The 24,127-nt window shown below is 43.6% G+C and overlaps 1 protein-coding gene across 1 annotated transcript in view; it reads right to left on the bottom strand.

Moving 5' to 3' along the window:
- The window catches only part of COPZ2 (COPI coat complex subunit zeta 2), a 109,701-nt gene that overhangs the window by 64,805 nt on the left and 20,769 nt on the right, over positions 1-24,127 (bottom strand). The window contains exons 3-4 of the mRNA XM_040331586.1: positions 7,006-7,087; positions 3,252-3,343 (exon numbers count right to left, since the gene is read on the bottom strand). Coding sequence (XP_040187520.1) covers positions 3,252-3,343; positions 7,006-7,087 — 174 coding nt within the window. The remainder of the gene's footprint in view (positions 1-3,251; positions 3,344-7,005; positions 7,088-24,127) is intronic.

Raw genomic sequence — 24,127 nt, 5'->3', positions numbered from 1 at the left:
CAGAGCTTGAGCTATTTTGCAAAGAAGAATGGGCAAAAATGTCACTCTGTAGATATGTAAATCTGGTAGAGACATCCTCAAAAAGACTTGTAGCTGTAATTGCAGAGAAAGGTGATTCTACAAAGTATTGACTCAGGGGGGCTGAATACAAATACACACCACACTTTTCACATATTTATTTGGAAAAAAAATTGAAAACCATTTATCATTTTCCTTCCACTTCACAATTATGTGCCACTTTGTGTTGTCCGATCACATAAAATCCCAATAAAATACATTTACGTTTTTTGTTGTTACATAGTTACATAGTAGGTGAGGTCCCCCAGAGGTTCTCCCCCCAGTGTATAGATTGCATTCATATTTTTGCCACCCAAATGCATTATCTTAAATTTTTCTACATTAAACCTCATTTACAATGTAGTTGCGCACCCCATTAATTTGTTCAGATCTTCTTGCACAGCCTGCGGAGAAGTGATTGCCCTACTTAGCTTAGTATTGTCCGCAAATACAAAGATTAAACTGTTTACCCCATCCTCCAGGTCGTTTTTGAAAAAATTAAATAGGATTGGTCCCAGCACAGAACCCTGGGGGACCCCACTACCCACCACCGACCATTCCGAGTACTCCCCATTTATCACCCCCCTCTGAACTCGCACTTGTAGCCGGGTTTCAATCCATGTACTCACCCTATGGTCTACTATATACAGTAAACGTTTAGGCTGGATTCACACCTATGCAATTTTAGTACTTTTGTAGCTTTGCACTACAGAACGTGTTCCATAGGAAACCATGTTAAATGGACTACAGTGCAAATCTGCAAAATGAAAAAAGCACTAAAACTGCATAGGTGTGAATCCAGCCTTATGGGGAACTGTGTCAAATGCTTGAACCAGGTCTCTGAAATTCCTATTGTATCGTAACATAACAAAATGTGGAACATTTCAAGGGGTATGAATACTTTTTCAAGGCACTGTGCGTGTGTGTGTGTGTATATATATATATACACATATACACATACACACACGTATACAGCATTGACATTTTCAAGTCTTGTGATTGCCTAAATGCCTTTGTCCATTATCATTTTATCATTTCTCAATGAGAGATAGAACCATCATATGGCTCTCCAAATATTTCAGGACAGACATCTACATTACACTGTGGATGGAATTTGTTTCACACATCAGGCGTACTATGTTTGAAGCATGCAAGTGGTGATGTACTTTTAAAAATGCATAATTTACATGAACATTATTAAACGTGCCTATATTTGTAAATCTTAGGCCGGGTACTCACGAACAAACATGTACGGTGAAAGCGGTCCGTCGGACCGTTTTCACCGTACATGTCTGCCAGAGGGCTTCTGTACGATGGTTGTACACACCATCGTACAGAAGTCCGCGTGTAAACATTACGCGGGGCGTGTCCGCGTCGTCGCCGCGGCGATGACGCGGAGACGTGGGCGGGCCTGCCATTTAAAGGCTTCCACGCATGCGTCAAAGTCATTCGACGCATGCGAGGGACGGCGGGCGCCTGGACATGTACGGTAGGTCTGTACTGACGACCGTACATGTCCGAGCGGGCAGGATTCCAGCGGACGGTTTTAAAACACGTCCAGGAATATTTGCCCGCTGGGAAAAGGCCCGGCGGGCAAATGTTTGCTGGAATTCGGCCCGCTCGCGCCTACACACGACCAAACATGTATGCTGAAACTGGCCCGCGGACCAGTTTCAGCATACATGTTTGGTCGTGTGTACGGGGCCTTAGACCCCTTTCACACTGGGGCGGTGGGTCCATTAGTGGTAAAGTGCCGGTATTTTTAGCAATGCTTTACCGCCGCTTTAGCTGTGCTTTTCGGCCACTAGCTGGGATAAAAGTGCCGGTGTTGCAGCGCTTCCAAAGCACTTTACAGGCGCTGTGGAATTCATTCCAATGGGCAGGGGCGGCGTAGGAGCGCTGTATACGGGGCTCCTACACAGCCCCAAAGATGCTGCTTGCAGGACTTTTTTTTCCCGTCCTGCAAGCGCACTGCTCCTGTATGAAAGCACTCGGGCTTCACGCTGGGGAGGCATGGAAGGCAGTTTTCAGGCACTGCCTAAATGCCTCGTCCATTATCATTTTATCACTTCATGCATATATGTAGATCAACCAGGCATTCAATGAGAGATAGAACCATCATATGCCTCTCATAATTTTTCAGAACAGACATCTACATTACACTGTGGATGGAATTTGTTTCACATATCAGATGTACTATGTTTGAAGCATGCAAGGAGTGATGTACTTTTAAAAATGCATAATTTACATGATTGAACATTATTAAATGTGGCTAGATTTGTAAATCTTAGAACCCTTTCACACTGGGGCAGCGGGTCCGTTAGTGATAAAGCGCCGGCAGTTTTAATGGTGCTTTACCGTAGTTTTAGCTGAGCTTTTCGGCCACTAGTGCTAGTGGCCGAAGAGTGCGTCAAAAGCACCTGTGTTGCAGTGTTGACCCTTCTTTTTCAAGACCTCTGCAATTTTCCCTGGCATGCTGTCATCAACTTCTGGGCCACATCCTGACTGATGGCAGCCCACTCTTGTATAATCAATGCTTTGAGTTTGTCAGAATTTCACCTGCCTCCTGAGGATTGTCCACAAGTTCTCAATGGGATTAAGGTCTGGGGAGTTTCCTGGCCATGGACCCAAAATATTGATGCATTGATCCCCAAGCCACTTGGTTATCAATTTTGCCTTATGGCAAGGTGCTCTATCATGCTGGAAAAGGGATTGTTCATCACCAAACTGTTCTTGGATGGTTGGGAGAAGTTGCTCTCGGAGGATGTTTTTGTACCATTCTTTATGGCTGTGTTCTTAGGCAAAATTGTGAGTGAGCCCACTGCCTTGGCTGAGAAGCAACCCAAAACATAAATGGTCTCAGGATGCTTTGCATGACACAGGACTGATGGTAGTGCTCACCTTTTCTTCTCCAGACAAGGATTTTTCCGGATGCCCCAAACAATCAGAAAGGTGATTCATCAGAGAAAATGACTTTACCCCAGTTCTCAGCAGTCCAATCCTTGTACCTTATGTGCTGTGGTCAAGGTTTCCTACAGAAAGGCGTCAGCCCCTTTTTTTACTCACTGTCATGTAACCGATAAATCATTCACAAGGTATTTTAGAGACACTATAAAATTCAGTTAATACAAGTCTTTCTTCATAACAGCAAAAAGTATAAATTTTCAGCTACAAAAGCCATCAGTGTAACTTACTTCATTCTCATCAGGTCCACCAATAATATAGCACATGATATCTGATAAATGCTGGCACAGTACTGTAACTCCATCCACAAGTATCACTTCACCTGGGGAATACAGAAAGAAACTGTGTTTTTATGTATATCGTAGAAAATATATCATATAGAAAATCAATGTTAAAAATAGGGGCGGGAGCTAAATTCAAACACTTAGGGGTAGATTTACTAAAGCTGGAGCACTCTGAATCTGGTGCAGCTGTGCATGGTATTTAATCAGCTTCTATCTTCAGGTTGTTCAATTAAGCTTTGGCAACAAAACCTGGAAGCTGATTGACTCCTATGCACAAGTGAGCCTGATTTTGCACCATCCAACTTTAGTAAATAAACACCTTAGCATAGTGTTCAAATACAGTTGGTTTTGCTGCTCAAAAGAAGTTAATATGCAGATTTGTCTGCGCCTGCCCTTTCTATTATAGCAATTCAGGTTAAAGTCGAAATTACATAATCCTGGTTCCTTTCATGTCCAGGTCAAATTTAACAGCGTAAGCATATGTTAAATAATTTAACTCTAAACCCAGGTTCACACTGATGCGGTTTTGAAATCATGCGATTTCAGCTGAACTCACACGATTTCAAACCCACGTCAGTCCAATTTTGGGAGTGATTTCAGAGACATCTGTTCATGCACATGGGTTCATGCAGAGATGTCTATTGAAATCACCAAGTGCAAGAACTACTTTTGGGAATCAGTGCGGCACTGTAAAGTCGGCATCGCACCGATTCGGACAGTGCCGTAGCCGTCGATTTGACATGTGATTTGACATGTCAAATCGCATGTCAAAATGGCCCGATTGCTAAAAGCAATCTTTATACGCAAGTAATTTTTACTATTTAATTAACGACCTACAGGGCTTTTATTTGGTACTCTGTTTTAAAAACTTTTTTTATTGGCTAAAAAATTATATAAATAAAAGATAACTTTTTTCAATTCTGAGAACCTATTTACAGCATTAAAGTGGTTGTACAGGTGAAACTTGAAAAATTAGAATATCGTGCAAAAGTTCATTTATTTCACTAATGCAACTTAAAATGTGAAACTAATATATGAGATAGACTTATTACATGCAAAGCAAGATAGTTCAAGACTTGACTTGTCATAATTGTGATGATTATGGCTTACAGCTCATGAAAACCCCAAATCCACAATCTCAGAAAATCAGAATATGGTGAAAAGGTGCAATATTCTAGGCTCAAAGTGTCCCACTCTAATCAGCTAATTAAGCCATAACACCTGCAAAGGGTTCCTGAGCCTTTAAATGGTCTCTCAGTCTGGTTCAGTAGGAATCACAATCATGGGAAAGACTGCTGACCTAACAGTTGTGCAGAAAACCATCATTGACACCCTCCATAACGAGGGAAAGCCTCAAAAGGTAATTGCAAAAGAAGTTGGATGTTCCCAAAGTGCTGTATCAAAGCACATTAATAGAAAGTTATGTGGAAGGGAAAAGTGTGGAAGAAAAAGGTGCACAAGCAGCAGGTATGACCGCAGCCTGGAGAGGATTGTCAGGAAAAGGCCATTCAAAAGTGTCTGGGACTTTCACAAGGAGTGGACTGAGGCTGGAGTCAGTGCATCAAGAGCCACCACACACAGACGGATCCTGGACATGGGCTTCAAATGTCGTATTCCTCTTGTCAAGCCACTCCTGAACAACAAACAATGTAAGAAGCGTCTTACCTGGGCTAACGAAAAACACACCTGGTCTGTTGCTCAGTGGTCCAAAGTCCTCTTTTCTGATGAGAGCAAATTTTGTATCTAGTTTGAAAACCAAGGACCCAGAGTATGGAGGAAGAATGGAGAGGCACACACTGCAAGATGCTTGAAGTCCAGTGTGAAGTTTCCACAGTCTGTGTTGATTTGGGGAGCCATGTCATCTGCTGGTGTTGGTCCACTGTGCTTCATTAAGTCCGGGATCACCACAGCCATCTACCAGGAGATTTTGGAGCACTTCATGCTTCCTTCTGCAGACGAGCTCTATGGGGATGCGGACTTCATTTTCCAGCAGGACTTGGCACCTGCCCACACTGCCAAAAGCACCAAAACCTGGTTCAATGACTGCGGGATTACTGTGCTTGATTGGCCAGCAAACTCGCCTGACCTGAACCCCATAGAGAATCTATGGGGCATTGCCAAGAGAAAGATGAGACACGAGACCAAACAATACAGAAGAGCCGAATGCCAATATTGAAGCATCCTAGTCTTCCATAATACCTCAGCAGTGCCACAGGATGATAGCTTTTATGCCACGCCGCATTGAGGCAGTAATTGCTGCAAAAGGGGCCCAAACCAAGTACTGTGTACATATGCATGCTTCTACTTTTCAGAGGTCCGATATTGTTCTATGCACAATCCTTGTTTTATTGATTGCATGTAATATTCACATTTTCTGAGATTATGGATTTGGAGTTTTCATGAGCTGTAAGCCATAATCATCACAAGTATGACAAATCATGGCTTGAACTATCTTGCTTTGCATGTAATGAGTCTATCTCATATATTAGTTTCACCTTTTAAGTTGCATTAGAGATATAAATGAACTATATTCTAATTTTTCGAGTTTCACCTGTATACCTCAGACATAAAAATGAACACAGCATATCCTCCTATAGACTCGGATCACGTATATGTGGTGTGGGAAATGCAGCGATTTCCTGTGCGTTTCCTACGCCCCATTGAAAATGCACGGCATTACGAACAGATGTGGAACATCTGCAATGACTTTCATGCCAAGTTTCTCAAAATATGGGAGCCATGGCACCAGCACCCGAGTGCCAATTCAAGAATTGGCTGGATGCCTGGACAGGTAAGTGCCCTAACAGTAAAAGTCAGCAGGTACAGTATTTGTAGTTGCTGAGTTTTGGGGGGGGGGGGGGGGCGCAAAACTCCGATTCAAACACATGGCACTGTAGATGAACACTGCAGTTTTAACATGACAATACATGATATCCTTGTTCTTCAAAAATAATCCACTATTTAGTGGAACTGTAATCTATTTTTTCATGAAATAATTTCTTACTGTGTTTTTCTGCCTTCTTGAAATTACCTCTGTGTATATACTATACAGTGTGTGTGTGTACAGTGGAACCTCGGATTACGAGCATAATCCGTTCCAGGAGAATGCTCGTAATCCAAAGTTCTCGCATATCAAAGCGAGTTTCCCCATTGAAGTCAATGGAAACAAACATAATTTGTTCCGCATTCAACTTCAATGGCATGCAATACCGCATGCAGCCAGAGTCGGGGGGGGAGGGCGCCGGAGAGCCTCAGAACCTGCCGAAAAGGCCCGAGGACACCTTCGCTGACCTCGGCAAACCTCGGAAAGACTTTGTTCCTGAGATTTGCCGAGGTCAGCCGAGCTCCGGTGCCCCCCACCTCAGGCCAAACGCGGTACTGCACACCGCTTTGGCATGAATTCTGCTCCTTTTGCGAGACAACACTCGCAAAGTTAAGATTTTGAAAAATACAGTGCTCGTATTGTGAAACGCTCCTTAACCGCGTAACTCGCAATCCAATATATATATTTATTACTGTGCAAACGTTTTAGGCATGTGTGAAAAAATGCTGCTCAACTTTAAACGTGTTGTGAAAAGACTTTATACAAGGTCATTTTGCATAGGTAAATTCTGTTTAATATTCATATACAATTTTCTGTATGTCAAGAGAATGTCTATGTTCTAGCTGTCAGGACATACAAATAGCGGCTGTCTCTTACTTTCAGTTCTTTGTGTCTTATGAAATATCCTCCTTTCAAATTCTTTCTGTTCCATGAGAGCAGGAAATGTGCTATCATAATACTGAGGGAGAAAGAAAGGACATTGATAGATAATTAATCTTATTAAATTAAATCAATTCATGCAGAGCATGCAGAGATAGATGATTAGTGAACAAGAGAGCTGCCACTAAAGTGGTCAGAGGCCTTCTTCCATTCCAGCCTAATTGGTACATTAATTAGTAGAAACCACATATTTGTCTACTTTAAACCAATAGACATAAAAATATTATTTTAGATTTTTTCACTAACATTACAACCATTACCTATCTTACAGGAACCTAATTCGGCTTGTATCTCTGTGATCCTCTAAAACTGGAAGCGACAAGGATTTTGCCACTTCCGGTTTCGGCTTTGTTTACCTGATGGCCAGGAAATATATGTCTGATCGGCTTCATTGGAGGCCAGAGGAGAGATTTGGGGTCTAATAGAGTCTCTCTCCATAAAGAGGACCTTTCAAAGCCCATGCTGTCACAAGGGATGTTGTTCATCCTTTGTGATAGCACGAACGCAAAAATAAAGGGACAGTGTAAAAAAAAAATAAAAAAATAAAGTTTTAGATAAAATAAATAATAATAAAAAACCTGCTCCTGTCCCCCAGTGCATATATGCAAATTCAAACGCATACGTACTGTATATCCCACAGGCATACGTATACAGTGATCGCACCACACTGGTGAGGTATCGTTGTGAATGTCAGAGCGAGAGAAATAATTCTAGTGCCAGACCTCTGGTCACGGTGTAACTCCAAACTGGTAACCTGTAAAAGGCATTTAAAGCGTCGCCCAAGTGCCATAGTGTGGTGCCATTCCACAGGCCTATGAAATTTTAAAGTGTGACATGTTGGGTATCTATTTACTATGCGTAACGTCATCTTTTATATTTGACCAAAAATTGGGTATTATACCGTGTTTGTGTTGAATAAAATGTATTAAAGTTTATTCTGCCCCCCCCCCACAAAAAAAAAAACACATTGCGCAAATAATATGTGACGTAAAAAATTGCAACACTGACCATTTTATTTTATAGGGCCTCTGCTAAAAATATATATAATGTTTAGTTCTAAGTAATTCACTAGCAAAAGAATGCAGATTTTTACATGTATATGAAAAGTGTCAGAATTGACCCGGTAGGGAAGTTGTTCATATAAATGGAGTAGGGTAAAAGGGCAGCCTCCCTGCTTCAGTGTTATCTTAGGTCTGCTTCAAGTGAAGACCATCTCATGCCTGAGCATACTTTTATAAAATGTGGAAAGTGAAAGACAATCAGCACAGTCACTAATAATACAAAATACTATATGTGACATATAAACCTAATATACATAAATTAAGTAAATTAACGTGCTCACAAATTAGGCATTTTCACTCCACCCCTTTAAGATATGGTACAAATAATGATGCCGTGCAACTAAAACAGTGTCTCAAATAAATGAGTCCCAAATGATGAAACAAAAAATTACTTAAATATGTATGTGTGGCCAACCACCAGTGAATTCCAGATATCCCAACCCAGTGTTGCCAACCGTCCATTAATTTACGGGCAGCCCGTGAATTTCAGCATATTTTAGGACTGCTCTTAAATGCCCATTACAGGCAGCGCAGCTCGTAAAAAATATGGCTGTGGGCCAACATGCAACTGCGCATACAATGTTTCCGAAGCTTGTGGAGTTCTGAAAAGCCCATACCCAGCCAGGCGGGTACATGCACAGTGATGGAATGGTACCACATCCTTCCTGTTGCATGTACACACAGCCTCTGACCACCTCCTTCCTGTTCCATGTTCGCACAGCCTCTGCCAACCTCCTGTACCATGTCCCCACAGCCTCTGACCACCTCCTTCCTGTTCCATGTCTGCACAGCCTCTGACCAACTCCTGTACCATGTCCGCAGCCCCTGACCACCTCCTTCCTGTTCCATGTCCACACGGCCTCTGACCACCTCATGCACCATGTCTGCAGCCTCTGACCACCTCCTTCCTGTTCCATGTCCGCAGCCTCTGACCACCTCCTTCCTGTTCCATGTCCGCAGCCTCTGACCATCTCTCGTTCCATGTCTGCAGCCTCTGACCACCTCCTGTTCCATGTCCACGCAGCTTGTGACCACTGCTTATTCCATGTCTGGAGCCTCTGACCATCTCCTGTTCCATGTCTGCAGCCTCGGACCACCTCCTGTTCCATGTCTGCAACCTATGACCAACACCTGTTCCATGTCCACAGCCTCTGACCACCTCCTGTTCCATGTCCGCAGCTTCTGACCATCTCTTTTTCCATATCCGTAGCCTCTGACCACCTCCTGTTCAATATCTGTAGCCTATGACCACTTCCTAACCACCTACTTTATCATGTCTGCAGCCTCTAACCATCTCTTGTATCATGTCCACAACCTGTGACCATCTCATCTTTTATCATGTCTGCAGTCTCTGAGGGCGAGTCTGGAGAGGGGTCAAGAGTGGGGGCGCTGCTGGGGTCACAGGAAGAATCAGACGTGTGTGGACTGTAGAGAAGAGACTATAAGATAAAACCAGAGCCACCAAGCTGGAGCCAACTGACTGAGCCCTGCACATTGCACCTGAAAGGAGGTCAGTGACAGCGCCACCAGGCCAGTCTGAGGGGAGAGGGGTCATTGATGTAAAGGGGGGAGTGAATGAAGGGGGCACTGATATAAAAGTTTCACCTTCACAATAGTGCCCCCCCCCCCTTACCTTAGTGTATTCAATCTGCAGTAAATTTCAATTCGGGTGATTGGCAACACTGTCCCAGCCTTCTCTTCAACAGATCATTGACGTGTCATATGCATAACACCCAGTGAACCATATGTGCTCACCTCTTGGGCTGAACCTTAAAGGAGTTGTAAAGGTTTGTTTTTTATATTCTCACTTCCTGTTTCTCCTCAGTAAGCTTGTCCAGTCCCAAGGGAGGGGGCGAGCACACTGACTAACCCCAAGCCAGAACTGCTCGAATGATGGGGCAATCTTACTGAGGAGAAACAGGAAGTGAGAAATTCAAAGAAAAAAAACATTTAGGCCGGATTCACACTTGTGTGGTGCGAATTTCAGCTCTCTTATCTCTGCAGAGAGATAAGAGAAATGTTCAGCAGATCCATTGCGTTTTAGCTGCGAATTTGGAGACCTGGGAGAGGGGAGGGGGAGGGGGGAAGTGTATTGAGCTGAATGAGAGAAATACTGAAGAGAAATTAACACATCTGCGAATCAGCTGCGTACCCATAGAAGATAATGGGCCTGAATTCGCACCTGAGCCGCACCGCAATGCCTAAAATACGCACACGTTTTTTCTGCAATGCGCAGTGCGAATGCATCGCACATATGTGAACCAGCCTCATTGAAAACAATGTATTTAGAAATGTTCTGCGTATTGGATGCGGTTTAAGCCGCACTCAATTCGCATAGGTGTGAATCCGGCCTCAGGGCCAGTTCACACCAGACGCAGTTCCGTACAGTTTTGTGTGCATTTTTTCTGCACTAAAAATGTATACACAGTGTTTTCCATGTATTCCAATGGCTCTAGTTCACACCATGCAGTCAGTTTCCGGTGCAGAAACTGACTGGAAACTGACTGCATGGTGTGAACTAGAGCCATTGGAATACATGGGAAACACTGTGCATGCATTTTGTGCAGAAAAAAAGCACACGGAACTGCGTCTGGTGTGAACTGGCCCTTAGAAGGGAAATCGAAGGAAAAGGTAAGTGAACCAACAATGCACTAGCTTAAAGGAACCTATTTAGAAAGTAAAAAACAAACATTTATAACCCTTTTAATCAATAGTCAATGTCAAACATACTTTTGCCCCTCTAGGGCTATACTTCAACTGGCTCCCAGTAACAATCACATGGACTGAAGCTTCTCCTCCTTTCCATGTGACATGCGCTCATGCAAAAAGAATAAAACCAATAGTGCTTTCCATGTTTTAAAACCAATAGTGCTGTCCATGTTATAAAACCATTTAATAAAATCTAAAATGGGACACTCACAAATAATTGTTTGTGAGTGTCCCATTTTAGATTTTAAAATGTATGGAGAGCACTATTGGTTCCTATAGGAAAGGAGTCAAGTCAGCACATTTGATGCCACCACTGGGCAGTGTGGAGACCCTGTGGTGAGAAGGCGGTTTACTTTTATACTATGCGCAGAACATGGCACTGAGAGTGAATTTGTTTGTGAGTGTCAATGGAGAACACTATTGGAGTCCCACAGCTTCAAGCTATGAAGCTTAAGAGGGCTTAGCATTGAGAGGCGTAATCTATGGGGTAGCCAGAGTAATGACGGTAAGGAAATTGGGGCGAAGTTAGGTAGTTCCAAGAGCACCCACAATTGGATGTCGGCATATAACGTAGATAGTTGAGAAATCTGGTCTGCCAAATAATATCTAGCCAGGTTAGGGGCTCCCAGGCCACCTTGCAATCTATGGGTATAGAGGGTGGATCTGGGCACTCTGAGGTAGTTTATGAACCTAGTTGAACTGGACTCTGTTTTGTAAAAGATAGAGATAAAAAGATGGGACATGTATAGACAAAGTCTGAAAATAAATAGAGGACTTTGGATAGTGTGTGGATTGGGCCTATCCAGGAGAGAGGGGAAATGCCAGGAACAAAGGAGAGAAGTCAAGGAACACAGCAAGGGGTATAGTTGGCCAAAAACAAGGTGCAGTAGGAGGAAGTAAGTTTAAACTCTGAGTAATCTATAGAATTGTGGGACTGTTCAATATTCTGGAAATTTGATGTCCCCTTTCTTGCCTCTTCTACTGATCCTCGTTCCTTCCCTTGGTGGACTTCCAAACGCTTTACTGATGTGCATGTGCTTTTTAACTATGCACTTCCATCGCGGGAGACGCAAGAAAATTTCCATTACCTGCAATTGAGTAACTGAATCTTATCTGTCCATTGTACTTCCTCCTTTCCTTTTCACAAGAAGTCTTTTGAGCATGCTTGTTAAAAACTCCCCGGGAGTTCCCCAGTCTTAGTAGATCACTTTATGCCTCCCTTAATGTTAGGTCGTCTTGTCGACCCTTTCCTATGTGACACAATGGGAGCGGGTTCTAGTATTAAGGGGGAGGACTGGAGTAAGGCCTGGACGACTATAGCGGAATGTTCCTTCAATACTACCATTATCGAGGTTGCATACAAAGTGCTCCTGGGTACTGGGTCCCATCAAGGCTTGCCCACGCTTATCCTGGCGGCAGTGACAGATGGTTTCGGAACACCTCAATGTGTTCCACTATGCTCCAATAGGTAGTCTCTTGTTTTTTCTTATCTTTTTTTACCTGCATCTAGTAGTCCGGGGAGGGGTTGCCCACACACCAACTCAAAGGGTGAGAACCCCCATGGATGCCCCTGGAAACTCCAGTATGCCAAATAACAAACAAGGCAGTAAACAATCCAAATCATGACCATCTTTTTCAAGAAACTTCATCCCCTTTAGAGTTTTGTTGAACCGTCCAACTAACCTATCAGTTTTGGTATGATACACAGAAGTCCATAGGTGCTTACTTTTAAACAATTTGCAGAGCTCCTTCATAACCTAAGACATACAAGGGGTTACATCAGGCTGAAGCCCTGTTGCCATGCACATTCACAACATGTGATAACTTTGGATGAGTGGTTTCTTAAAAGGGACTATTTATGGATATCAGGTGCCAAGAACTACTATACTGGTACTATATTGGTGTCCCCTGGCTGACTTAACTAAGATCAGGCATTGCCTTGGTATCAGCAAACTTAAAAAAATTACGGCATTTTTTTGACAGGCTGGGCAGGACTCACAGAAGTGAGGGCTAGTTATCACTAGTGTTATCCCTCTGAAGAGTGATCCATGGTGGATTGCGTTTCAGAGGGTGTTTGACAGGTGGAGAATAGGCATTATGTAACCTGCCTACTATCCGTTTTTAACCCCTTAAAAACCTGCATCACCACTTGCAATCGTGTGCAATGCATGCAGTTGCGGCACAGCACCATTGAGCTGAATGTTGCAGTGGTACTGCAAAACACCACAGGAGGATTCATTCTTGCCTTGGCATGTTTACATCCCTGTCTGCGGCCTTTGCAGCTTAACCATTTCCCACCCACCCAGGCATCTCTTTAAAGGGTCACTAAATGATTTTTTTTTTAGCTAAATAGCTTCCTTTACCTTACTGCAGTCCTGGTTTCATGTCCTCACTGTTCGTTTTTGCTTTGATGTTGCTGTAATTCCTCTCTGTTCTGGACACTTCCTGGTTGTCTGTTTCCTGATCACCACAGTACTGGGAGATTTCTCACTGTGGTGACTAATCAATGAGGTGTGATTAAAACCCCTCAGCACCAATCCAGTTTTGTTTTGCAAAACCTTCACTGCCATCTATTGGCTCTCTGGCTCTGTACATCAGAGAACCAGGAAGCAGCATGCAAAAACGAAACTAAACTGCAGGCACATTATATGATTGGTTTTTATCTATTTTTAAAAGGAATCAGTTAACTAGTATGTCTTTATACCCTGTAAACAGTCATTTCAGCAAAAAAAATGTTTTCCCTTAGTGACCCTTTAAAGCAGGGGTGCCTTCTGACAGCTCCGCTGAGTCTGTGGAGCTGTCAGAAGGAGCCGATGTTTACCTTGTAGTTCCGGCTCCTTCTGACTAGGGGTGCAACGGATCCTCACCGATCCGTGATCCGAACGGGTCACCCCGTTTGGATCGACACACCCCGCGATCCGCTCCGGAGCCTCGGCCTAGCTCCGGAGCGGTGGCCATCTTGGTACACCCGGCAGCGGCCCTCCTCTCTGTTCACACCCACAGAGGAGGAGCCCGCGCTAGAGGGAAACACACGCCGCTGTCTGCACTACTGTGGGGGTTACTGTCTGAGGTCTGCACTACTGTGGGGGTTACTGTCTGAGGTCTGCACTATTGGGGGGGTTACTGTCTGAGGTCTGCACTACTGTGGGGTTACTGTCTGCACTACTGTGGGGGTTACCGTCTGAGGTCTGCACTACTGGGGGGGTTACCGTCTGAGGTCTGCACTACTGTGGGGGTTACCGTCTGAGGTCTGCACTACTGTGGGGGTTACCGTCTGAGGTCTGCACTACTGTGGGGGTTACCGTCTGAGGTCTGCACTACTGTGGGGGTTACTGTCTGGGATTTTTTTTTTTGCTGATCCGAAAAATAATCCGATCCGTGACTCCTGATCCGAGGAACGATCCGAACCGTGAGTTTTTTGATCCGTTGCACCCCTACTTCTGACAGTGTGAGTCACAGCAGATTGTGTTTTGGGGATTGGGGGAATCGCATTGTAGGGATTGTGTTTTTGTATCTATCATGACACAAAAACTTATACGTCTGGCATGCATTTTTTTCCAGGACCAACTCAGAGGATAGTCAGTGCCAGGGAGGCGAAAGTGACACTGGATAGTTCGTTATTAAAACTATAAAAAGTGGTGTGCGATCATATAAATGGCGACTACAAAGAAAAGAAAAATTGATGCAGAGTGTCAAGTTTTCCAAGAGAAATGGACAAATGATTATTTTTTTGTTGACGTCAAAGGCAAACCTGTGTGCCTAGTTTGTGGCGATGCATTAGCAGTAATGAAAAAAGTGAATCTGGAGCGTCATTACAGCTCAAAACATGCTAAACTCAGCGAATTGGGAGGCCAATTGCGCCTGGATAAAATCAATGCTCTTCAGCGGAGTTTGGAATCACAACAAGCCACTTTCACTAGACCTCGTTATGACAGAGACAACGTTATTCAGACGAGTTATGTAGTGAGTTAGCTAATCGCAAAGAAGCTCAGGCCTCATGTGGAGGTGTTAGTTTGTCTCGGAGAACCATCTCAGAACGGATTACTGACTTAGCACAAGATTTTGAAAAAACATTGAAGGATTCTGCAGGAGATTTCCAATTTTTCTCTCTGGCTTGTGACGAGACAACGGACATAACAAATACTGCTCAACTGGCTGTTTTTGTTTGTGGGATAACTGCAGAGTTTTCGACATACGAGAGGAACTGCTTTCACTGGAAGCTATGCATGACACTACAAGAGGTGAGGACTTGTTTTATCAATGAAAAAACTTGAGCTAACTTTTGAAAAGTTAAGTGGCCTTACTACATAGTTAATCAGGTTGAAAAAAAGACACAAGTCCATCCAGTTCAACCACAAAAAATAAAAAAACAAAATAAAAAAAAAACACAGTACAATCCTATACACCCAACTCCATACCCACAGTTGATCCAGAGGAAGGAAAAAAACCCCAGCAGAGCATGATCCAATTTGCTACAGCAGGGGAAAAAATTCCTTCCTGATCCCCCGAGAGGCAATCGGATTTACCCTGGATCAACTATACCTACAAATCTTAGTACTCAGTCATATTCTGTACAATTAGGAAAGAATCCAGGCCTTTCTTAAAGCAATCTACTGAGCTGGCCAGAACCACCTCTGGAGGGAGTCTGTTCCACATTTTCACAGCTCTTACTGTGAAAAAACCTTTCCGTATTTGGAGGTGAAATCTCTTTTCCTCTAGACGTAAAGAGTGCCCCCTTGTCCTCAGTGTTGACCGTAAAGTGAATAACTCAACACCAAGTTCACTGTATGGACCTCTTATATATTTGTACATGTTGATCATATCCCCCTTATTCTCCTCTTCTCAAGAGTGAATACATTTAGTTCTTCTAATCTTTCCTCATAGCTGAGCTCCTCCATTCCTCTTATCAGTTTGGTTGCCCTTCTCTGCACATTCTCCAGTTCTCCGATATCCTTTTTGAGAACTGGTGCCCAAAACTGAACTGCATATTCCAGATGAGGTCTTACTAATGATTTGTACAGGGGCAAAATTATATCTCTGTCTCTGGAGTCCATACCTCTCTTAATACAAGAAAGGACTTTGCTCGCTTTGGAAACCGCAGCTTGGCATTGCATGCCATTATTGAGCTTATGATCAACTAAAACCCCCAGATCCTTCTCCACTACAGATCCCCCCAGTTGTACTCCCCCTAGTATGTATGAAGCATACTACAGATGGAGCTCCAGCCATGGTTGGCTCACAAAAAGGGTTAGTTGCCTTTGTCAAGAAAGAACTGAGTCGTCTCAATCTTGATCCAAATGATTTAATTATATGCCACTGCATCATACACCAAGAAAGTCTCTGTGCACAATCGTTGCGATTCAACAATGTGATGTCAACTGTAGTGTCATGCATACATTTTATCAAAACCAGAGGGCTTAACAGCCGCCAGTTTAAGGAGTTACTAAGTGATCTTGACTCTGAGTATGGTGATCTTGTTTATCACTGTGAAGTGCGGTGGCTGAGTCGCGGGAACATGCTCAGGAGGTTTTACAAACTGCAGAATGAAGTCAAGCAGTTCATGGAGATGAAGGGAAAACCTGTCATGGAACTCGCCGATAGCAAGTGGCTGTGTGATCTAGCATTCATGGTGGACATTACCAAGTACCTCTCAGAACTGAACGTCAAGCTGCAGGGCCCCAACCAGCTTCTCAGCTCACTGCTTTCAAACGTTAAATCATTTTCATTTCCCTTCTCTGGAAGGACAAAAGCCTTCTACGACACAAGAATATGCTGGTGAATGTGCAAAACTAATTAAGGCATTTAATTAAAGATTCAAGGATGTGAAAAGTAAACAAATGGAATTGAACATCTTTGCTACACCTTTCAATGTGGAATCAGCTGATGTGCCTGATAACCTACAACACGAAATAATTCAGCTGCAAAGCGATTATGTGCTGAAAGCTAGGTACAACAACCTCCCACTGCTTGAGTTCTACATGCATTACATAAGTAATGATGAATTCCCAACTTTGAGAAGACATGCATTAAAATATGCATCTGTGTTTGGAACAACTTACTGCTGCGAGCAGTTCTTTTCAAAACTTACCATCGCAAAGAGTCGACTGCGCTCCAGACTGACCGACGCAAACCTGGAAAACCAGTTACGAGTAGCAACATCATCAATATCGGCCAACATCACACACCTCGCCAAAGAGAAGCAGTTCCAGCCATCACATTAGCCGCGGTTAGTTAATTAAATGTTTGACCAAATATGTGGTGACAGTTCATGTCCTTGTTTATTGACAGCCTTATTTTTTTTACATGTCCATTGTGTTTCCTTTGTTCTTTATTTGTAAAAATGGAGTATATAAATAAAGATTATACAAAAAAAAATGTTTGACCAAATATAACAGGCTAATTTTTAAGTTGATCATTTTGTACGGCCCCCGAATGATGTTACAAAAATCCAAATGGCCCATGGCAGAAAAAAGGTTCCCTGCTTTAAAGGATAAGGTTCACCTTTTGGGAAAACATTTATAAATGATAGCTTCCAGTGGCTTCCAATACCCTCTGTACACTTAAAAGGTCACTAAAGGAATTTTTTTTTAAGCTAAATAGCTTCCTTTACCTTACTGCAGTCCTGGTTTCATGTCCTCATTGTTCGTTTTTGCTCTGATGTTGCTGTAATTCTCCTCTGTTTTGGACACCTCCTGGTTGTCTGTTTCCTGATCACCACAGTACTGGGAGATTTTAGTTTCGTTTTCAAACCAATACTGCTCTATGGCTCTGTCCAGCACAGATACAGCATAACATGCTAAAACTAAACTAAATGCAAAAACAAAACTAAAAAACTACAGGTACATTATATGATTGATTTTTATCTCTTTTTAATCGTTTTTAAAAAGGAATCAGTTAACTATTATGTCTCTATACCATGTAAACAGTCATTTCAGCAAAACATTTTTTTTCCTTTAGTGACCCTTTAAGACTATCTCTCTACCCCTATCAGTAATTTTTTTACAGGCATATCAGTCTGTATGTCACATCACTTCCTCAAACTTAGTCTATCCAAAATAAAGCTCATAATATTTCCTACCCCATGTGCCCCTTCCCCTGACTTCTCTGTCAAGATCGATGGCACAATTATCAACCCATCCCCACAAGCCAAGGTGTAATCCTGGTCTGTGAAATATCCTTTCGGCTCCACATCCAAAGATTGCTGCCTAAGCCTACACAACATCTCCAGAATACGCACCTTTCTGACTCAAGACACGTGATGACGTTAGCTGGGTGACGTCATCACGCTATACACGGAGACACGTGACGACGGAGTTTGAGCAGACGGAGGAAGGCTTGAGGAGACGCCATCCTATCCAACTTTTACCTTATTGTGCTGAATTACTCGTCTCATTGTAAGTGCAAATTTTTTATTCAAATTAACCCTGATTTAAAACGGTATTATACTATGTGGTATCCCATCATTTTTCATTACATGGGAGGTTATACTGATATCTGATTGGTGGAACATACATGGTCCGGAACCATTTTTCTACACTTTCCAGTCTCAGAAGCAGTCTTTTTGGGAAGACTTGATAAAACATCCCTGAGCTCCATGAGACCGCTGCAACACCGGTCTTTTCTTTTGGTAAGGAGATTACATTCTCACTTATCGGGTGTCCCATTCGGTGGAGGATTTCTTAGTCAAGGTATATATGAAAATCACTCATGAACAATCACTTATGAACTTTCTTATCCATTTGTTTGGCCTTTGGAATATGTGTTTTGGATTATTCTTTCAATAGTTTTTCTTCTTATTTTTCTGTTGTCACAGATTATTTCACTACTTTTGTTTTCATTTGACATTTGATTTTTTGGTGGTCAATATTAACTCTTTAGCGCTGTACTATCTTGTTTTTTTAGTTCTATTTTTACTTTGGTATTTAAGTAATTAGTACTGGCAGCTAATTCACATTCACGTGTGTTTACTTTTATTATTCTGTGTTAGCGCAGTGTTTTTTTCTGCCTTTGGCAGGAATATTTTTTTTCTCACTAAAGACACCACAAAGCTTCTAATTCACTTCTTGGTCATCTCTCGCCTCTACTGCTGCAACACCCTCCTCATTGATTACCTCTATATAGGCTATCCCCCTTTCCGTCTATCATGAATGCTGCTGCCAGACTCATCCACCTTACCTACCGCTCCGTGTCTGCTACCCCTCTCTACCAATCCCTTTACTGGCTTCCGCTCACATTTAATTCATATAATACTAACAACTTACAAAGCCATCCACAATTCTGCCCCCAGCTACGTCACTAACCAAGTCTCAAAATACCAACCAAATCGATCTCTTCATTTCTCCCAATGCCTCCTGCTCTCTAGTCACCTCCTCCCATGCACACCTCCAGGACTTCTCCCGAGCCTGTGCCATCCTGTGGAACTCCCTACCCCAATCTGTCCGACTGTCTCCTACTCTGTCCACTTTTAGACTATCCATGAAAACCCTATCCTGTCCCCACCTGTACTTTCAGCACATCCCCCACAGTTACCTTTTTTTATCACTTGACCCTCCCTCTTAGTCTGCATTCACATTACTGCGTTTTGAATCGTGGGCAAATTTGCCACAGATCTGCCGGCGCCGAGGTGTGAATGATAAAACGTGGGACTCGCATTCGAGATGCCATTCATTTGAATGACACCTCAAATCGTGGTGCAGGTCTACCACGATAGTCGCACAATAAAACGTGCTCCAATCGCAGGACGCATGTCGCCCAAAAGGTAGCTCCTGAACTATTTTTGGGTGACATGCGTCCCGCGATGTGGGTTGCTGTGATTTCAGTGCGACAAACGCAGCAGACCCGCACCGTCATTCAAAACCCTGTAGTGTGAATGCAGCCTTAAATCGTAAACTCTAAGACCCCTTTCACACTGAGGCGCTTTCACGGAAAAAAAAGCGCCTGAAAACCTCACAAAATCTATTTCCATTAATATCAATTAATGCTTTCACACTGGGGCAGTGCGTTGGCAGGGGGGTAAAAAAAAAACTCCCCTCTCCATTGAAATGAATGGACATCGCTTCAAAAGCACCTGAAAAGCTCTTCAAAAGCGCTCAGTGTTTTACTGGCAGTTTAGAAGCGCCTCAGTGTGAAAGGGGCCTAAAGAGCAGGGCCTCCCTGCTCCTGACGGTCCCGGGGCTGGCCTGGCTTTTCGGAGGCACCTGGGTAGGTAGTGGGGTTTCCAGGTGTCGGGGGGCCATTTCAGGTTGGGATATATTATGGGCCCTATCATGCTGCCAGCCTAATACATTGATAAAAATAAATGATTACATTTATTATGATTGTCCAATATGATTATTTAACTTGCTGTATTTCTGCCTTTCTAGAGCCAATTTTACAATACTGGTCACTACCATTTCCCCTGAAGAAGCCAATGTTTGGCGAAACATGTAGGGACTATTGACCTGTAACCTTCTAAAGATCTGTAACACCTTGGCCAGTATTAAATGTTTATTACTGCTCTGATTGTTTTTATGCACTTATGAATGTATTGTATGTCAGAAATACTTGTGTAATAAAACTATAAAAATCTTTTAAGTACTATTGTTAGTTTTCATTGCTTAGGCACCGCTATAATCCCATTTCCTATCCCCTTTCATGTTCTAACATTTATTAGGGATGAGGTGCCAGATCTATTGAGGACACTAGAGCCACATTCCACTACATGATCTATTAAATTATATTGTAACTATAATGTCTGCCCTCATGTTGTAAAGAGCTACATTAACTGTTAGTGATATATAAAGCCTGTATATCAATAATCTTTTTGCAAAAAAAAAATGCATTTATTATTTTTTTCCCTCCAGGAGCCTGCAAAGCATTGCACCCGTGATCAGTGGATTGTGGGTGCAATGTCAGTGTTCTGTAGACAAGCCCTACAGCTTTCAGCCCACACATATGTACAGTTTGAAAGCGGCAGGGCTTGTGAATGAACTACAAGCCGTCTGCTGCGGCACAGAAGGAACTTCATTTATTCACAGAGCTCTGTTTTTAAAATGTGGCAGTTGGTGTAACATGCTCCAAAATGTCAAGGTAAAAAGTTCTGAATTCCGGGGGTGGGAAAGATCAGTTGAACATTGCAATTGGCTACCACAGTGGTCACATGATCAGGCACTGGTCCCGTCAGCTACCAATCATTAGTAGGGACTAAGAGCTGTCTCACAGCTTGGTCTCTGTCCTGGGAGCATGCTCTCAGCAAAGAAACATCGGCCACCCAGAGCACACATATGTGCGGTGTGGATATTAAAGCCCACTTTTTTTACCTGCCTGGGAATGAGAGCAGCTTAGTCTTATTCCCCATATGTCACATGACAAGGGGAGGTAGGAAGAAGGGCACTCTGTCTTCACTCTCTGGCAGGCGCTCTTGGTGACAAGAAATGTCTGGTGTTCTCTGCATAAATGCTGCCCTACCTTTTCTGCTGCGACGTTACACTGCTACTGCAGGGAGGACCGCCACGTTACACTGCTACTGCAGGGAGGACCGCCACGTTACACTGCTACTGCAGGGAGGACCGCCACGTTACACTGCTACTGCAGGGAGGACCGCCACGTTACACTGCTACTGCAGGGAGGACCGCCACGTTACACTGCTACTGCAGGGAGGACCGCCACGTTACACTGCTACTGCAGGGAGGACCGCCACCTTACACTGCTACTGCAGGGAGGAGCGCCACCTTACACTGCTACTGCAGGGAGGAGCGCCACCTTACACTGCTACTGCAGGGAGGAGCGCCACCTTACACTGCTACTGCAGGGAGGAGCGCCACCTTACACTGCTACTGCAGGGAGGAGCGCCACCTTACACTGCTACTGCAGGGAGGAGCGCCACCTTACACTGCTACTGCAGGGAGGAGCGCCACGTTACACTGCTACTGCAGGGAGGAGCGCCACGTTACACTGCTACTGCAGGGAGGAGCGCCACGTTACACTGCTACTGCAGGGAGGAGCACCACGTTACACTGCTACTGCAGGGAGGAGCGCCACGTTACACTGCTACTGCAGGGGGGACTGTCACGTTACACTGATACTGCAGGGGGGAGCGCCACATTACACTGATACTGCAGGGAGGATAGAGCACATTCCACCCACTAGTAGCAATTGCAGCAGATGCACTGTGCTCCTTCCTGAATGACAAAAAGTGATGGCAGTGTCACTCCTGTCATTCAAACAACTAGGGAGTGGAGGGCAGACCAGCTCTAAGCACCCCCTCTCCACATAGTGCCAGTGCACCCAGGGCACGTAACCCTTCTACCCACTGCTTCTGCCGGGCCCTGCTTTAGCACAGACCATTCATTCAGTTCTAAAGCCTTGCCCACCCATCAGAGGTAGAGCACTGTGACACCAACAAAACTAAATGGTGTCATTCAAAGTTGCACTTTGGTGTCATAAGATTGTGGTGTCATTTGTCAACTTTGCAACTATAGCTGGTGGGTGGAGGATGTATAAAGGCCTTGCATAGAAACATGCAAGGTCTACATGTTCACATTATATTTTTCTTACATCCTGGAGTTGATCTTTACATGACCAGGGCCCTCCTTATCCTTCTGTATTAAACCGTTTTGTAATTGTACTGTCCCTCTTTATATTGTAAAGTGCTGTGCAAACTGTTAGCTCTATATAAGTCCTGTTTAATAATATTAATCTTTAATCACATAGGCCTGCTTGGCAAGTTTACCCCCTTCCTGCCCGGGCCAGCTTTGCAACGCTGTACCCAAACTAAATTTCTATCATTTTTTTTCACACAAATAGAGCTTTCTTTTGGTGGCATTTAATTTTTTTTTTTATAGTTTGTTATAAAATTTTACAAACAGGTAATTTTTCTCCTTCACTGATGTGCGCTGAGGCTGCACTGATAGGTGACATTGGTGGGCACTGTTGGGACACACATTATCAGTGTACATGTCCCTTTTACACAAGCCGGTTATCGGCTCTCCTCTCAGCGTGAGGAAAGGAATCCCGATAACCGGCTTCCGTGATCTGCTGTGATTGAACATGTTACTGATTGGCTCTTTACATCAATCTGTGATCAGCAGTGTCTGGAGGACACAGCAACCACAGAGTATGCCGCAAGAGGCGCAATCACGGGAGGACGTCTTGACACACTTTCAGAACTGGCCAGCTGCGCTGTATCCGTCATTCGGCTATAGCGCGGTCGGCAAGTGGTTAATGCTATTGGCACAATAATGATTCCAAAGAAAAAAAAAACATTTTGTCATAAGCGTGAACTGGAAGCAGCTTAATGTCCCAACATGTTCACCTCTCTGCAAAGAAAGTGTTAGGACTAATTGGAAGATCTCAGAACATTCTTTAAACTGTAGCATAACACCAGAGTGAAAAGGTGAGTAAAGAACCAATATCACACTGAAGCTCACATTCATAACGCCATGCTACTCTTATGACATTAACTCATGTAGCCATGATCACATAGAGAGGGTGAAGTTTTATTTACAGTCATGTGATAAGGATGATGTAAACCTCAGGATTGTGAACTGCTTATTGATAGTTACATAGCTGGTAAGGCGGACACTAGTCCATCCAGTTCAACCTGAGTATTCCTAATATCTATGTCAACTGTCTCCTACAAACCTGAATTCATTACACAAGTGGGTAAATTGTGCTTCATAACAAAGTAGGCCAAGACTTTGATAGAAACACATTTCTGAAACAAGAGCTCTGTGTCACTTATCACAACCAAACAGGTATCTTCCTTTTATTCTCAGTGCAGAATAGGAAACCTAAAGCAAGAAGCTGAATGGTCGTATCAGGCAACACTGACAGCTCTTGCTGCAGACAAAAGCTGAATTCCGAAAACTAAAACATCCTCCCTTGCAACGAGGCTTAGCCCCCACTGCAGGGGTTAGATATTCATTCACACCCAGGGAACTATGAAAAGCAGTTTTAATTAACCGATTCTCCGCTACTGCAGGCTCCTTCACGCTGCTAGTTCCATGCAGCATTGTCTCCCCTGCACTCCAGTGGTCCAAAGTCCTCTGAGGTCATCAAGACCAATACAAGCCCAAAGCCCTGCACTAGACACAAGGATGCCGAGGGACAGCCCACTGCTGGAGTGAAGGGGAGCATCAAGTCAATAGTACTTTTCACATGCCCTAGACCAGTGGTCTCTAAACTGCGGCCCTTTGCTTGCCTCTATCCGGCCCTTGGGGCACTATCCCTCCCCACTGATATGAAACACTATTCTGCCATCTGACACAGACAACGGAGCACCATTTCTCCCACTGACACAACTAATAGAT

Source organism: Rana temporaria, chromosome 12, assembly GCF_905171775.1.
Source record: "Rana temporaria chromosome 12, aRanTem1.1, whole genome shotgun sequence".
Lineage (NCBI taxonomy): Eukaryota > Metazoa > Chordata > Amphibia > Anura > Ranidae > Rana > Rana temporaria.
The sequence above is the reverse complement of the archived record's forward strand: the minus strand, read 5'-3'. Positions and strand labels throughout refer to the sequence as shown.